Here is a 17,363-nt window from a genome sequence, read left to right as displayed (position 1 = left end):
TGCGTCTACGTGTCCGGAACGTATGAAGAAAAAGGAAGAATCTAATTTGAATAAAATTGATGATTTTGATCAAAGTTTATTTATGATAAAAGGTGATCAGAAAACGGTTTTTCTGAATGAAGATGGTGTGATTCCAAAGCGTTTCGAAACCGAATCGATGGAGAAAGATGTTTGGTATCTCGACAACGGAGCATCGAATCACATGACGGGTAATAAATCGTATTTTTATGAATTGAATGAACAAGTCACGGGAACAGTGAAGTTCGGAGATGAATCTTGTATTGATATTCGGGGAAAATGGTCGGTCTTAATTGAAGGAAAAACGGGGGAGCAACGTTTGTTGACCAATGTCTACTACATCCCGAGCCTACAGTGCAATATCATAAGTCTTGGTCAAGCAACGGAATATGGATGCGAGATTCACATGAAACATGATTTGCTAACCATGAAAGATGATACAGGTAAGCTTTTGATGAAGGTGACAAGGACCAAGAATCTATTGTACAAGATCAGTCTCAAGATAACAAGTCCCTGTAAACGAGCTATCATTGGAATGAAGAATTTTGCAGGTAGGGATCTTCAAAGTATTGGACTGAAAGAAGACAAGCAGGTTACGAGTCGGATTCCAATCAAATATCCAAGTTCCAAAATTCAAAGTCCAAAGAAGAGTTTTCAAGAAACTAAACGCGTGGTCAAGAAAGTGATTCAAGCCCAAGGGAAGGCGTTTAATGATCAAACGAAGCAAGTGTGTCTTCTAGTGTCACACCCTCGAAATCCACTAACGGAGTCTTACCGTCAGGGGCGTGAACTAACAGGATCGGAATCATTAGTTATAATCAAACATCATATTCAAAGTTTTTAGACCACAAATATTAAAGTTTAATGAATGCAGAAGCGTAAATCATAAGCCAAGTGTTGCGTCACGCAAGACGACTTAAAACCAAATTAATAAAAGTTTAAAAGCAAGTTTCAAAACGATAGTGTTCAATGAAATGCATGTCCCTATACCGTGCGCCCGTCTCGGCTACCTGAGAATAACATACTAAAAGTGTCAACACAGGGTTGGTGAGTTCACATATATAAATAAAGGAAAACGTTTACATTTAAGTGTTTGCGTTTGCGTTACCAGATAATGTTAAGTCAATTATATATCAATAGGTAGCTAGCCTATAAAACAAGTATTACTAAGTGTTCGACACCGAAGCTGACTGTTTATCATATGCCTTGCCACCATGTCAACCACGACCATGGTATTGTGTTAGCCAAGATTACACCCACTCGATCTACAGTCGAGTTTAGAGTTGGGTGGGGTTTGTCAAACCCAGTAGTACTACTCAGCAGTGACTCGCTATTTTCCAAATATTAACCGGTTCGATGTTATGAAGGACTTTAGTTGGTTTGTTTGCCACTTAGCCTTACAAGCGATATATAACCAATAACAAAATCTAAAGTGTTTGGAGTATGTTATCTCCCCCAAGTAAAAAGCGTTTAAAAGAGTAAAAGGGGAACGTGAAACTCACTGTTTGCGAAGAATTCAAAAACAAATCCGAGAGATGCGCGTCAAAGAAAATCCTCACTAGTGCTCTAAAACAAAAAATGAGATTCTCTAACTATTTAAACTACTATTAAGTCTCTAGACTCGGCACATAATACCTATGCATGAGATACGTTTCGTGTTTCGTTTGTGAATTATGTGTGACTCGACAAACTCATTGGTGACACGTTACATGTGTATACAACTACTTAAGCATAGAATACTAACATTGTACATTACTAGTAAATTATCTCCCCACAAGGGCAATTTAGTCAAAACATGGCAATTATCTATTAACAAACACGTTTCATGTATTTTCAAATAGTTCAGCAGCTAGTTTTATCAAGACAGATTTCTACTTGAAAGATTACTCTATTCAACAGATCATAACATGTAAATTAATTCACCAAAAATCTTCACAAAATCACACATGAGTTAGGTTTCCAGAACTATTTTTATTGTATTTTTATTCCACATAGTTTTCTCACAAAGACCAAAACATTACAGTAAACTCACAGCAGTCAAAATCGTGCGCAACAGAATGATATTTGTTATTCCCGTTAAATGGTAAATTCAATTAATGCAAGACCAATTGGGTTAGATTCTTAACTCAATATGTTAACTTCCAGAAGTGGAACTAACCTATTTGGTCTTGTAGTTTATGAGATATGATAATTTCAAAACAGCCTAACAGCAGACCCCACAATTCAGACTTGCACTACGTTTTTGTAAAATAATAAAAGTTAACTTTTACATGTCCAAAAATTACAAATTTGGACTCTATAGAAACTAGACTCAACCTAGTACACTGTAGTATTAATAATTTCGACCAATTACCACATTAACATCCAGTTACAGTCGTATAAACATCAAATCAACAATCTGTCCAGTACCAGTTTACATCAAAACTCAACATGACAACAATCTATGAACCATAACCCATGCATATCACACTCTAGACACAAGATTTACCAACCATGCATATCAATTTTACGTTACACCTATAGTTAGGGTTTTACTTGAAAGTTTAAAATCAAAGAACAAGTAATTAACAAGCAATTATAACACAACTAGTTATCAATTCACTAGCAAATCATCATCAAACATACAATCAAACCCTAACTCATCTTAATCATCACTTTCAAGAATTTAGGGTTTTGATTAACCCATTCAATATCAAAATTAAACACATAGAATGCATAGAGAAGTAGTTAATTACCTATTAGCACCTTAATTCTTCAACAAAAGCTTGAAAATCCTTGTATGTGTGTGTGTGTGTTTACGGCAGCCAAGAAGAGAGGGAGAGGGGGCCGATCGGTCTAGGGAGAGGGGAGGGAGTGTAGGGTTTTGTTAATTATTATAATAATAATATGTTACACCATGGCCCCTCTACTTTTAGTTATTAATTTTCTAGTGTAAACAATTAGTTCTTGCTTCTTGTGTTTAGCATTACACATAACATATCAAGTAACATATATGTTAACACATAATTGTCACGTATTTGCTGTTTTGATGTTTGTCGTTTGTTCACCAATGGTTTGAGTCGACTCGTGTGCGTTTCGGTGCAATCCCGAAAGAGATCAAGTGATCTTAAGTTTGAATTGACGGAGTTTGGATTAACGGAGTTAACCTGAAATTGACAAGTGTCACATTATTCCCATGTTGAAAGAATTTTCGTCTCGAAAATTTGAGTTAAGTCGCGATGGGTGTCTGAAAAAGCAAGAAAAAAAAATTTTCAGTTAGTCATATCTAGCCAAGTGGAACCGAAAGATCATTACAAGAGATCATGAAAATCCTAGGGAGAATCAAGAGAATGATGACAAACGTGAAGTTGAAGACCCACCAATTTCGAGTAGGAAATTAGGGGGGTGAGTCGGGTGACTCGGGTACAACAATTGCGGGGGTGATTGTTGGGTCAATTGTTGTTTTACCCAAGTGTATGGCCCAACATAAGAATTAGGTTTTATCATATTTGATAATGTCTTAAGTTAGGGTTAGTCTATATAAACCGAGTTATGGCTAGACATTAGAGGTGTGAGTTTGGTGTAACCGAGTTAGGGTTCATCAAGAGTCAAACCGAGTTAGGGTTTGAGGGTTTGTAATAAGTTTTTAGAGTGATATTTTCTGATTAATATAAACGAGAGTTATTCGTTTAATTCGTGTGTTGATTATCGATACGGGACTTGATAAAGAACTAAGGTTAAAAGAAATTAGAAAAATAAAAGAAAGAAAAAAGAATAAAACTAAGGATTAAGCACTGTTAAAAAATAATAAAGGATTATAAAGATAGAAAGAAAAAGAAATGAAACTAACAAAAAAAAAGGAATAAAACTAAGGACTAGTAAACTGGTTAAAAATAATAAAGGATTATAAAAAAAAAAATAGGAATGAAACTAACACAAAAACAAAAAGAATAAAACTGACAAAGAAAAAAAACAACTAAATTAATACATTAAACTGCAGAAGGGTTTCAAACCCGAGCTTACTAGAATAAAAGAAAGGAGTTAACCACTAGACCAGAGTTTAATCTTGTGTATTAATTCACTCTCAAAATATATGTGAGTTTACTTTCATAATTTATAGACGTATTCTATAAAAATTTCGAAACTTAGTGGGTTCCCGTAAACCCGTCCGAAGTACCTAAATCCGCCCCTGCGATCAAAATATATAAAATATTTCCGATCCAACGAAATGATCAAATTAATGAGCACATACATGTTAAAACATGGTTAGAGTGCGTGAACCATAGTATCCATTATCAAGATAGTGAATAACAAATAATGAATACCCTTTTGTAGATTTCTAAGTATTATCCACCATAAGCCTTTCTTTGTTTGAACCGCACCCTTCATTCTATGAATATCAAGTTTATCGACCCACACCCATTCAAATGCCTTAATCTCGAATTTAAAAGTCAAATCCTTTCAAGTAACATCAGCTACCCAAGCATATTCAAATTCATTAAGACAACGTTTTTAAAAACATTTATGTACTCACAATGGCAAGTTTTCCTAATAATCATTCAATTCCCTACCCAAATTGAGTTAAACAACAAACAGATTGTGTTGTAAACTTAGCCCCGTTTAGGATGGAAAATTATGGTTGGTCCTGTATGTTAAACCTCAATTAGTGTTAGAATATCTGATCCTCCTATCCCAAAATATATGCATGTTATAAGTGTGAAATGAAAGAGCATATAAAAATACATAACTAACTATATAAAAATGCAAAATATAAGAAAATGTCCATAAATATATAAAACACACCATTCAAAAATTAATCGTCCAAAATAAATAGCTATCCAAATAGTTAAATTCTCAACCTACATAATAAATTGTTAAAACTCAAAATAAAATAATTGCTAGTAGATACCAAAATAAATTCTTGCTCAAGCTATTTAATTGTAAGTTTGTATTTTCAAAATTTAAATTATGACTCATTAACCGATAATAATCTATACCGATATTATGGATAATGAAATTTGTGACTTTCACTTTCATTCTCAAAGACAATCTATTTTAACGGAAAATAACTCCGTGTACCCATAGCTTTCTTTTATGTGATTTTAAAACAATTCATAAAATTCTAATTAAAACTCTGACAATTGTATATCAGTTACATAAATTTACATTTTTGTTTAAGTGAGGTTAATCTTTAGAATAATCACCCTGAACAGATTAACACATGATATTAAGAAAGGAATTCTTGAGTTTAAGTCCTTGTTATAAAAATTCAAAATCCGCAACGGATCCTTAGTTTGTGGCTTGCCGGTTGGTGCATGTTTCTACGCTCCAAGTGCAAGAGTGGGACCTTCACAGCTCGATTTGATGAGATGACGTTACAATTATTATTATTATTATTATTATTATTATTATTATTATTATTATTATCGCTGTCATTGTCCTCCATTAATGGATGCTTTCAATTTTAAATTCAATTCAATTACTAAACCTAATCATAATCATTATTATTATTATTATTATTATTAAATAATATTCCGCCAAAATCCATCCCCTGTTTCTTCCAAACATGTATTCATTTCATTCCGCCTCCATATCTATTTAGGGTTTCGCGCCACACAACACACAGTCAACCATTAATCAACTCCAGGTTAGTTATTTTACTCTTATTCATCATCATCATCATCATGATCATCATGATGTTATACTAGTTTATTGTTCATCTTATTTCTCTTTAGTTTTAGAAGAAAAAAAAAGTTGATTGAATTGAGCTTATAATACTTATGGTTTATCAGTGTTTAATCATAGAAACATATGATTGAACTCGGTTCAGGCCGTTGGGTACCAGCTACCGATTAATCCGATATTTTATATGTAGTTTTTCAAAATTATACGTAATTTTATACGTATTAATCAGATATTATTAGGATTGGAATTTTATATCTAATTTTTCAAAATTATATATATATATATATATATATTAAACTTACTAATCTGATTGGATTAATAAGTATAAGTTTTCAAATACTTCAAAGGTTTAAACCAATTTTGACCGGGCTGATTTGGACAGAATACCGATTTGCTCGTCTGATTAGGTGAAATCGAATCGATAGGCGTGTAAACGAACCGAACGTTCATCAACTTTTTTTAAAGAAAAATATATATATAAAGTTATATATTACATTGAAATAGAAGGCAAGCCAGCAACAAACTGCGACGCTAGCCCCTTTTGGATTGCAAAACCAAGTCTTTTATAAATTGTTCGGTAGGAAGTCCGATTTTTAATAAACGGGCGAATGTGAGCACACGTTTTGTTCATTTATTTACGTTTATCTATGTTTGTTCATTTATTTGAATGAAACATGCAAATTTAAACCACTAATTTAGAATAGATGTGTTTTTGGATGAATTGTGATGTATTAGACTTGTTCAATTGTGTTCATTAATGCTAACTTATGTTCGTTTGAGTTTGTGTGTTTATGCTCGTTTGTGTTTGTTTACGTTCGTGAACTGTTTGTTGAGGTCTCAAATGAATGAACATGAAAGAACACGAACATGCCCGTTTTTTTATGAACGAACATGAATACAGAAATGTGTTTGATTATATGTTCATGTTCGTGTTCGGTTAAGGTTAAATAAACTAACACAAACATGACCTTGTTTGTGTTCGTTTAAATGCCTACGAGTCGGCAACAGCATACTGATTAGCGATTAATCAGTGACTAATCGTGATTTTTACAACACTTGGATTTATTGATTTGCAACAGAAATGGGGAAACCTACTGGAAAGAAGAAACTACAACCCGTAGTCGAAAAAGGAACCAAACCGACTAAACCAGTGTCATCTGATCGGACTTCAAAGCTTGTAGATGAAGATAATAAACTGTTTATTCAATTGGCTCAAGAATTAAGGGAAGAAGGCAACAAACTGTTTCAGAAGCATGACAGTGAAGGTGCAATGTTAAAATATGAGAAATCTATTAAATTATTACCTAAAAATCATATAGAGGTTGCTAATTTACGCAGCAAAATGGCAATTTGTTATATGCAACTAGGGCTTAAACAGTATCCAAAAGCTATAGATGAATGTAATTTAGCCTTAAAAGTTGCCCCCAAATTTAGTAAGGCGTTGGTGACCCGAGCTAAAATATATTATGTTCTTAATAAGTTTGATCTCACTTTGAGCGATGTTAAAAATGTGTTAATGATGGAGCCGAATAATGTGGCTGCACTGGAAATTGAGAGTTCTGTGAAGAGGATGATTGAAGGGGATGATTTAAACAATGAAGATGAAGCGAAAATGATAATAGAAAAGACGAAAAAGAAGAAGAAGAAAGATGAAGACGATGATAAAGAAAAAGTGGTTGCGGTGGATAAAACGAGTGTTAAAGATGAGAAATTAGTGACGAAAACAGCTAAGATGGTTCTTGGAGATGATAAGGAGAAAGTGGTTGTGGTGGATAAAAGGAGTATTAAAGATGACAAACTAGTGACGAAAACAGTTAAGATGATTCTTGGAGATGATATAAGGTGGGCTGAATTGCCTGTTAATTGCAGCATTGGGTTAGTTAGAGAGATAATTCGCGACCGGTTTCCGGGTTTAACCGGTGTGCTTATAAAGTATAAAGATTTAGAAGGCGATTTGATAACCGTTTTAACTAATAATGAGCTTAGATTAGCTGAAAATTCAAGTGATCCTGATGGTTGTTTCAGGCTTTATTTAGTTGAAACCAGTCCCGAAAAAGAACCGGTTTACGAGGGGTTGACCAGTCAACAATTGGCTAAACCCGACACATTAACGTCTAAGGTTACTGAGAATGGTAATATGGAAAAGCCGGAGGGAATTGAGGATTGGATTGTGCAATTTGCAAGGGTGTTTAAAAACCATGTGGGACTTGATACGAACCCGCATTTGGATCTTCACGAGACCGGAATGGAATTGTATTCTGAGGCAATCGAAGATGATGTCATAAACGAAAACTCGCAAAGCCTTTTTAACATTGCGGGTGAAAAGTTTAAAGAAATGTCGGCTTTAGCTTTATTCAATTGGGGAAATGTGCATATGAACAAAGCAAGAAAGTTGGTTAACTTTGAAGAACACGATTCACATGAATCGGTTGAAAAGAAGTTGAAAGTTGGTTACGAGTGGGCCCAAAAAGAATACACAAAAGCGGGAAAAAGATACGAACAATCCTTAAAAATCAAGCCAGATTTCTATGAAGGTCATCTGGCACTCGGCCAGCAACAGTTTGAACACGCAAAGCTGATGTGGCATTACACGGTTGGAAACAAAGCTGACGTGGCATTACAAGACTGTTCGATACAAATCCTGGAGTTGTATAATAAGGCGGAGGATAATATGGAAAAGGGTATGCAAAATTTGGAGGAATTGGAAGAAAGGAGATTAAATGGATTAAGTTTATTTGATAAACATAGAGTTGAGTTAATTAACATGGGATTAGAAGGGATTATTAAAGATGTACCGAGTGATGAAGTTGCAGAAGAAGCGGTTAATATTAAATCTCAGATTTATATTTTATGGGGCACGTTGTTATATGAGCGGTCGGTTATGGAATTTAAGTTAGGCTTGTCATCTTGGGAAGAATGTTTGGAAGTTGCAGTTGAAAAGTTTGAACTTGCTGGTGTATCAGAAACTGATATAAGTGTTATTATTAAGAACCATTGCTCGAATGGAACCGCTTTGGCAGGTAATTTTAATAAAAAGTTTAGAACTTTAGATTATGTAAAAGTTTTTGAAGAATTTATGTTATTTTTAAATTATGTGACTTGCAGGTCTGAATTTCAAGATTGATGAAATAGTTCAGGCGTGGAACGAGATGTTTGATACGAAAAGGAGGCTGACTGGTGTCCCATTGTTTCGATTAGAACCGCTGTTTAGGCGGCGCGTATCGAAACTGCATTCTCTCATGGAGCATTTGTGAAGTATGTTTGATTATCTCAAGAATATTATTGGTAAAAGTTTGATAATTGGCTTTATTTGTGTTGATGATAGTTATTTCAGTTACAGATTTTGTTTTAGAAACATTATTGTGTCCGCGTTCGTTCATTTAACTTTAACCAAACAAATGATAGAACAAGTAAAGGAAAATGGTATTTCTTGTTCATGTTCGCTTGTTAAGAAAATGAACGCTTTCGTGTTCGTTTATGTTCGTTCGATGGTGTAAATGAACGGTTTACGAACGGATATAATTGAACATAGATGAATGAACATAACTGAGCTAAAACCAATTAAAAGTAAACATGAACAACAATGTGTTGGGCCTAAAAAGTTATTAAAACTATATTAAACTTTTAATGGTCCTAAAAATTTGTATAAATATGTTGACGAACATAAATGAACAAACCTAAAAAAAATGTAAACTAACGAACATGAATGAACGTAAACGAACGAATTTACATGAACGAATGTAAATGAATGTTCACGAACATAAATGAACAAACGAGAGGTGTTCATGTTTGTTTTTTTAACCAAATGAATAAAAAGTTTTGTTCATGTTCGATTTCATTTATTAAATAAACGAACATAGACAAACTCCCTGCTGACCAGTTCACGAATGGTTCGCCAAACTTTCGGCTAGTTTACAAGCTTAACTGCTAGTGTTTGAACATAGTAAAACTGATTATCATTATTTAATGGTCAAATACACAATTTGGAGGTCAATAAATCAGTTGCCATTCTGAATATTTTTTGCAGGCTTTTTTTTGGTGATTGTGGTATTTAAATTGTTTCTTTTGCTATTGGAAGTGAAAGAATTTGAAGATTATTTTGTTGGTATTTTAGTGCGCATTTGGGCATCGGGCGGATACTGAAGCTCAAGGGTCTTTTATTTATTTCCAGAGGTGATACATGTACACAACAATTTTTTATATGAAATTGCATAGTTTGTTACAGATCAAGAAGGGTATATTTGATCTTGTTGGAAAACAAAATTCATTGTAACAGGTTGTCTTGCTCATTGCGAGCAAGGGAAACCTTGTTGTTTTTGGATTGATTCTTAAAGAAATTATATATGTTTTTGTAATCATATATTCATTTTATCATAACCCTTTCTGAAAGCCTGATCTTGAGCATGTGTCTATTTGACCAAATTAGAGGAATGTTATGGTAAAACATTGTTTAAACGATGCGGTAGAAAGCAGTTTGCGATTATTATGGACACGATTTGGTGTGGATTCTTATTCTTACGTCAACCATTTTATACAGGAATAAAGATGCGATTGGCTTGACGCCGTTCTTTTATTATACTAGGACCCTTTTTATTTGGTTATAATGTAATGGTTAATATCTCATAAGCATAGGAAGTGGTGTTTTCGGTGGCGAAAGGGTGAGTAACACACAATAATCTGCTTTTGGGAGGGAACAACTGGAAACGATTGTTAATGCCACTAATACCACGTAGGTTGAGGGGCAAAAGAAGGAATTCACCCAAGGAGGGGTCGCGTTTGATTCGCTAGTTGGTGAGATAATAGCTTACAAAGGCGATGATCGGTAGCTAGTTCGAGAGGATGATCAGCTACATCGAGATTGAGAAACGACCCAAATTCATATGAGATGCAACACTATGATATTATAAGTTTCGTCAATCTGTAGCCTTCATGATATTGTGTGGGTTCGTGTTCACTGAAAATCTTGTTTCTTGCTCTCCACATACTCCATATCGTAACTAGGTGTGTTAATCAGGTCAACTTGATTGGGTTGCAGGTTAATCGGGTTTTAATAAATAAATAAAAAAAACTAGCCGCAACCCGACACAATAAGGTTCGGGTTAGTCTAGTTACTCTAAATTTTGAGGTTAATTTAAATAGATGCAATTAGGGGTGTCCAAAATGAGTATTAATAAGTATTAATTGCTACATAGTGCACAAAGCAATAAATATGATTCATTCTGTAACTTGTTTCTTCTTTTTGGATACGTGACAATGATCCAACCAAGAGAAGAATTCTTTAGGCTCCATATTGTTCGGCACCGTATTGATATAAATCCTGCTAGTACAAGATAATCGGGTTATTTGGGTCAACATGAAACCCAAAATTTTCTAAGACGGACTCGCAACCCGACTCTAATAACTATTCGGGTTACCAATTAATACTTTTTTACTCTATTTACCCGAGCCTAATAAGCTTATTTGGGTTCGGGTTAATCGAGTTTGTGCATTTTGAAGACCCCTAATGTAACCCAAAATATCGCTTGAATTAACTTCTTTTGCAATTGACTTCGGCCAAGATTACTATGAAAATTCATTTCTTGTGAATTTGAAAAAAAAAAGATGAGAGTTTATATCATCTTGCTATATTCAAATCCGTCTTCAAGCATGTTATTAACAAATGTTCCACGGTCTCTTGACTTTCCAAATAAAAGGTAACATGTCAACAAAAATATCCATCCTAATTCCTACTACATTAGTAATCCCAAACCTTAACAAAAACTTTTTAATTACGTCAAGTTACAAGTACCAACCATCTTTTCCTCTAACGACAACAGTTTTTAGGGTTGGGGAGCTATGCCGTTAGATGCCTAGGAAATTTGACCTTTCATAAGGTCAAGTTAACGAAACCAATGGACCGGACCCTATGTTCCCGCTTAGGGCAAAGACCATTATTGATAATTTTTATTTTATTTTTTGCAATATTAATGCTAAATCGATGGGATGTTATTCCATAATATAATTCATGTGGCATTTATTTAATACCCATCGGAAAAACCATCACCGTTGTTTTATATGGCTCTAATAAAATATGCTTGCAATGTTGCTTCACGTTTAGGCATTAGTAAATCGTTTGACAAAGCAAAAGCACTTCTACAAAATGAAAATAGCAAATTGCACACAACCAAAGTTGACTGGTATACAATAGTTGGCTAGCTAGAAAGGAAGTATAACATTATTATTTATACTATAAAATAATAAGGGTCTCTCCGGTTTGTGAGAAATCTTCGCTCTCATGAAGCCGATGTGAAGGAGAGATCGAGATAGAAAAATTCATGGTCTTGGGAAGGTTGGGCGTGGTGATGACATAGATTTATTATACGAAAACATTTATTGTTTGGGATGATTTATTAAATATATCATGGTTAGAGTTTGTAATACGAATTACAACTTATATAACATATTAGTAACATCTGATATTACTAACTATACAATTAACCTAGTAGACTATTTATTTATAAGAGAATATCTCATAGAATAGTAACCAACCTTTAAAAGTGTTCCAATTATCTGAAATTTTGGAACTCTTAATAAGTACCTCCCACTTTTGTCCCAATTTTCTAAAAGATTTAATACCCGACAAAAGCCTTGACAAAATTTAAATTTATAAAACATGTTCTGTATTTCAAAAGTAGTATACCAGTTAAGGTCACAATTTGACATTAGGTTACTTTAAGTAGCTGGACTTCGTTTATTTGTCGGCCACAAAAATGTTAAAAGTCACAACATAATTCTTAGTTTAAAAGGTTTAGGCTTGTTATAAGGGAATTTGAGTCCAAGAACCCTTTGTAATAAAATTCATCTTACATGACATGCTTGCGAATGAATATATATGATGTGTAATGTAACCAAAACCGATGAAAAGCTATAACTACTTTTAATTTGACTGCTTTCTATTAATTCCAGTTGTTCTAGCTAGTTGGCGTATGGCTAGTTAAACTATGTACAACCTCTAAATATAAATAAAAAAACCATTTAATATCACAACACTATATGATGGTATCTTGCTGTGTGTTACAATGTGTTTCCTCTTTTGGGGGTCGAGCGTTCGAGTCCTGTAGTGGACATTGGTATAATATCATTAGGCGTTTAAATTGTCATTTTAGAATACATAAATAAAAATTTGAAAGATTTTTATTATATGTATGCGTGAAATACAAATAATTTCTAGAGAACACAATGTTAGTGATTGAATAGGGCTGTCACTTTTACCCGAAACCTGAAACCCAACCCGAAAAAACTCGTACCCGAACCCAAGAAAAGACTGGCCCGAACCCAAACCGAAGTAATTTGGGTTGGTTCTCGGGTTTGATTTATAAGTTTCGGGTCAACCCGAATAACTTTTAGTTTTAAAATTAAATATAATTTTTGGTATAATAGGCTAAGTCTTAGCCACTAAATCTATCAGAATCTGACCCTAATCAAATGTTGTCATTTCAACTATTATGGATCAATTGCTTATTGTTAATTTATGTTTCTGTTTATTACTAATAGCAACGGTAATCGAACAATCAAATCATGCCCGATTGAAGACGATTATGGTTTGAGTTAGTTTTACTCTTCTTTTGAATTGTTTTATCAACTTATGTTGGTTTTTTATTTGATTATTTGCGTTATGAGCAATGGAGAATATGTTGTTTTAATTTTAGCATTGTGGTTTTTTTATTGTTATTATTTTTTTATTTTTTGTTTTCTATGATACTTGAAACTCGATTAACCCAACTCGAAAAAATCCAAACCTGAAAAATCCGTGAGAGATTAGGGTTGGGTTATGGTCAAGGTTTAAAGCCTTGAAACTTGAAAAATCTGTCCCAAAAAACCCGAGACCTAAAGAACAACCTTAAGACCGGATATGTGGACGATTGAATTTGGAGCTATTCTGTTTGGAGTGTTTTTCTTGGAAATGGGCCATGGCATTGGCAGGTAAGCATTCTCGTAGGAATCTTCAAATAAACAACTATATTTTTATATTTATTGCTTGGGTTATATATAAAATTATAAATCCCAATAAGATATTTTCACAATTATAGAAACATTTTTCTTTCTTAGACGAAACGAACGAATATACTATGTCATCCTATATTAGTAGGATGGTAAGGTGGTTTGAGTGTAAATAAAATATCAAGCATTAAATCCCCGTAATATATAACATTTTATTTAAATAGAAAACATATGCGAATAAACTATGTTTTCATATTATCTTAAAGACAAATTTCTTTTAATTCTTGTTATTTGTTGGACTTGAACGCAAGACTTCAAATCCACAGATGTTTAAATGTTTTATCTTTAACAGTGCTAGGGTAAAGTTAGAATACAATGAGAGACAAAAATGAGAAGTATGAGAATGATTTTTGACCACACAAAAAAACCACTTAAAAATAAATTCAAAAAAATAATAAAAAAATCATAATTCAAAATATAAATAAAAAATGAAAAAAATAAAAAACTAAACTGTTTCCGCCATCATTTCTGTACAAAAATTTTTTTTAAAAAAATACAAAAAAATAAAACAAATTGACGCAAAGACACATTGGTGTGATCAAAGACACAATGACGAAAATGAACAAAAGACACATCGCAAAATATAACACAATGCCGAACAAAATATAACACAATATAAAGGAAAAAAGACACAATCAATGATGAAAATAAGCATAAAACACAATGATAAACAAAAAGGCACAACTTTTTTCACTTACCATTGTGTTTTTTTATGAGAACGAGAAAAACGGTGGAAACATTTTTGTGTTTTTACTTTTTTCGTTTTTTTATTATATTTTGAGTTATGACTTATTTATTTATTTTTAATTTTTTTTAAAGGTTTTTTTTTATGGCTAAAAACTGTTCTCATCCTTCTCATTTTTATTTCTATTTGTAAAATAACTTGACTCTTATGGATTCATATGTAAATAAAATATTACAAGTTCTTTATGTGCATGTAACTATTACAAAAATAAATGTTGAATAAAAGATTTTATAATCAATTCAACTTCGAAGAATTTATAAAATTATTTTCTCTCATATTAGTAAGGGACGAAAATTGTATAAAACACGCAATCACATCCCATATCGTTGAAATTGATAATGGTGATAAAGAATATGCCTTTAAAAATACACAGAATTTTCAAAGCCTTTATGTTTTGAAGTAGTTTAAGGAGTCTTTCAAACTTATTGCCCATAAGGCCATAACAACTTTACTTTATTTATTTAATCATAGAGTCGGCCCTAAACATGTTAAACAAGAGGGAACACTTAGACTACAAAGTAAAAACTATTTAATATAATATTATTTGTGATAAATCTAGACTAAGGAGATAGTATGTAATTATTTTTCCCTTATAGAAACATCTGAAGAAACACTAATTTAACCTCCGGCCTAATCATTTAGTCCTTAGGTAAGGTTTAGTCTTTTCCACGAGGGTTAGAGTATAATCCGGCTAAATGAGAGGAAAACCACATGCAAAATAGAACACCGGTGAGCTTGTTACAAGAAGAAGATGGGGGTCTTCTCGTAACCACCCTCCAGCGTACTAGAGAGTATTCTCGCGCAGAAGTCCAGATCTTTTTTCGTTGAAGGTGAAGTGGTATTTATAACCGGATGGGAAGAGAGAATGTATGGGTCGTCTGCCATGTCAGGAAATCCACCAATCAGGGAGCTTGCACGTGCCCAAGGATGGTTGGTGAATAAAGTAGCTGACTAACGTCGACATTTGTACTATATAGTACTGTTGACGGTTCACTGTCAGCTTCCTATTAGTTGGAAGTCCTTTTCAGAGAGATACTTTCTTTTTGTACAATACCTAGGAAGATCTTTGGAGTCAATTTTCCCGAAATGTCAGGAAATGTCCGGTTCAAGGTTGAATGTGTATCAGCGCCATGTATTTATGTACTTGGTGCCTATGACTACTCCCCGGAGTGTGTAGGTCCACATGTGGAAGCTTCTGTCACCTTTTAGATAGGTGTAGCACTCTACCCCTTCAACATCTAATTTGAAATTTTCTTAAACCTTGAAAAGGGTTTAAGAGCATTCACAACCCATCCGTTGAGTGATTAAACCTTACCCCATTTTTAGAAGAAGTAAGAAGTTCTTCGAAAAAACACTTCATCCATTTCATCTTCTCAATTCTCTAACCTTAAATTATAAAAAAAGTTGCTAAAATAACGTTTTATATATAAAAAACTACTATTCATACTCCACCAAAATTACGTGAATGTCTAAACACGAAAAAAAATACACGTTTGTGAGTAAGATAAAGATAGAATTATGGAATAAGATATGAGAGCATTCGCATTAGCTTCTCTATCTTCATAATTTAACTAGTATCACATTTATCTAAATTTATCTCTAACAAGATATGGATCATTACCATTTCATTGATATATTTAGTCACCATGTGAGAATGTAATTAATTATTACTTTGTGTTGTTTGGCAGGTAAGAAAATACGAAATATAATAAAAAAAATGATAGTGAGATGGGTGGTGGTGGATGGCGGGCGATAATGATTGTCAAGGGTGATGGCAGTGGTGATGGTCAGGAGCGATGATTGGTGGCGGTGTGGTGGATAGTTGTTGGCAGCGGACGATGGTGGGGGATTGCGTTGGTGGTGGCAGCAGGTGGTAGCGGTGGTGGGCAGGGGACAGTGGCGATGACTGGGAGCGGTGGATGGTTGGTGGTGGTTGTGGTAGTGGCAAGCGGTGTTGGTAGTGGTGATCAGAAGACGGTGGCGGCTGCGGATGTTGGTGGTGGTGGTGATGAGAGGGTGGCGGCGGCGGTCGGTGGTGGTGGTGGAGGTGATATAGGCTGAAAAAGGGAAAAATGGGGAAAAAAAGAAAAACAAGAGGTGAATGAAATAAATTTGAAGTGTTTTATAAAGAATCTTATGAACTTGATAATAGATCATTCCAACACACTTCAGTTATTAATTTCTTACAATGATCTGTTTCATTTTACCTTTTACTCATCATGCATGCCAAATGCTACCTTTAACTTATCTTGGGCTTAACGTAGTGGGCGAGAATCGTGGAGCGACTGGGGCGATTTTGGGGGGGAACACCGCCCCCCGGGCGATATTGGGGCGAAATGGGGCGAGGCGGGCGGGTTTTGTCGCCAGAAGGAGGAAAAGATTATTATTATTTTAATAAATGACCGTTGGCAACGGTCAAAATAAAAAAAAATTAATTAAAACAATATATATATATATATATAAACATACACATTCTTCTCCATTTAATATACAATTCATACCCAAATTCTTCTAAAAATCTAGCAAAATGAATCCTAGAAATAACCTGAACCAGCCGAACCACCCATTCCCTCCTCTCGAAACCCATGTCGTGGAACTCACCGCTACCATGAGAGAAATCATCAAACATATACGAAAAGATTGATGTGGAACTCACCGCTACCATGAGAGAAACCAACAAGCAACACGAAAATATTGCCGCTATGTTGAAATTGCGGGAAATGGGTAAAGAATACGAATCCCTCAAAGCGGCCGGGTTACGCGAAGTGACCGCATTATTGCAACGGCGACGAATTGATAAAATGCATGAATATTATGGATATTAGTTTTTTTTAGTTATGTATTTTTTTTATTTTTAGTTATGTATTTTTTTAGTTTTGTTTTTTTATTTCTTTTT

At 33.9% G+C, this 17,363-nt stretch overlaps 1 protein-coding gene across 1 annotated transcript; it reads left to right on the top strand.

The window, feature by feature from the left end:
• The first annotated feature begins 5,522 nt into the window (after positions 1 to 5,522).
• On the top strand, positions 5,523 to 10,004 carry LOC143572404 (protein PHOX1-like). The gene is made up of 4 exons (XM_077057577.1): positions 5,523 to 5,644; positions 6,762 to 8,702; positions 8,788 to 8,967; positions 9,710 to 10,004. Exons 2-3 carry the CDS (start codon positions 6,764 to 6,766, stop codon positions 8,934 to 8,936), a joined length of 2,088 nt encoding a protein of 695 aa, XP_076913692.1. The 5' UTR covers positions 5,523 to 5,644; positions 6,762 to 6,763; the 3' UTR covers positions 8,937 to 8,967; positions 9,710 to 10,004.
• The last annotated feature ends 7,359 nt before the right edge of the window (positions 10,005 to 17,363 follow it).

The sequence above is a fragment of the Bidens hawaiensis genome, unplaced genomic scaffold, assembly GCF_021521415.1.
Source record: "Bidens hawaiensis isolate Kalapana, Puna unplaced genomic scaffold, B.hawaiensis_p1.1 tig00025838_1, whole genome shotgun sequence".
Lineage (NCBI taxonomy): Eukaryota > Viridiplantae > Streptophyta > Magnoliopsida > Asterales > Asteraceae > Bidens > Bidens hawaiensis.
This window is presented reverse-complemented; position numbering and strand designations above follow the sequence as displayed.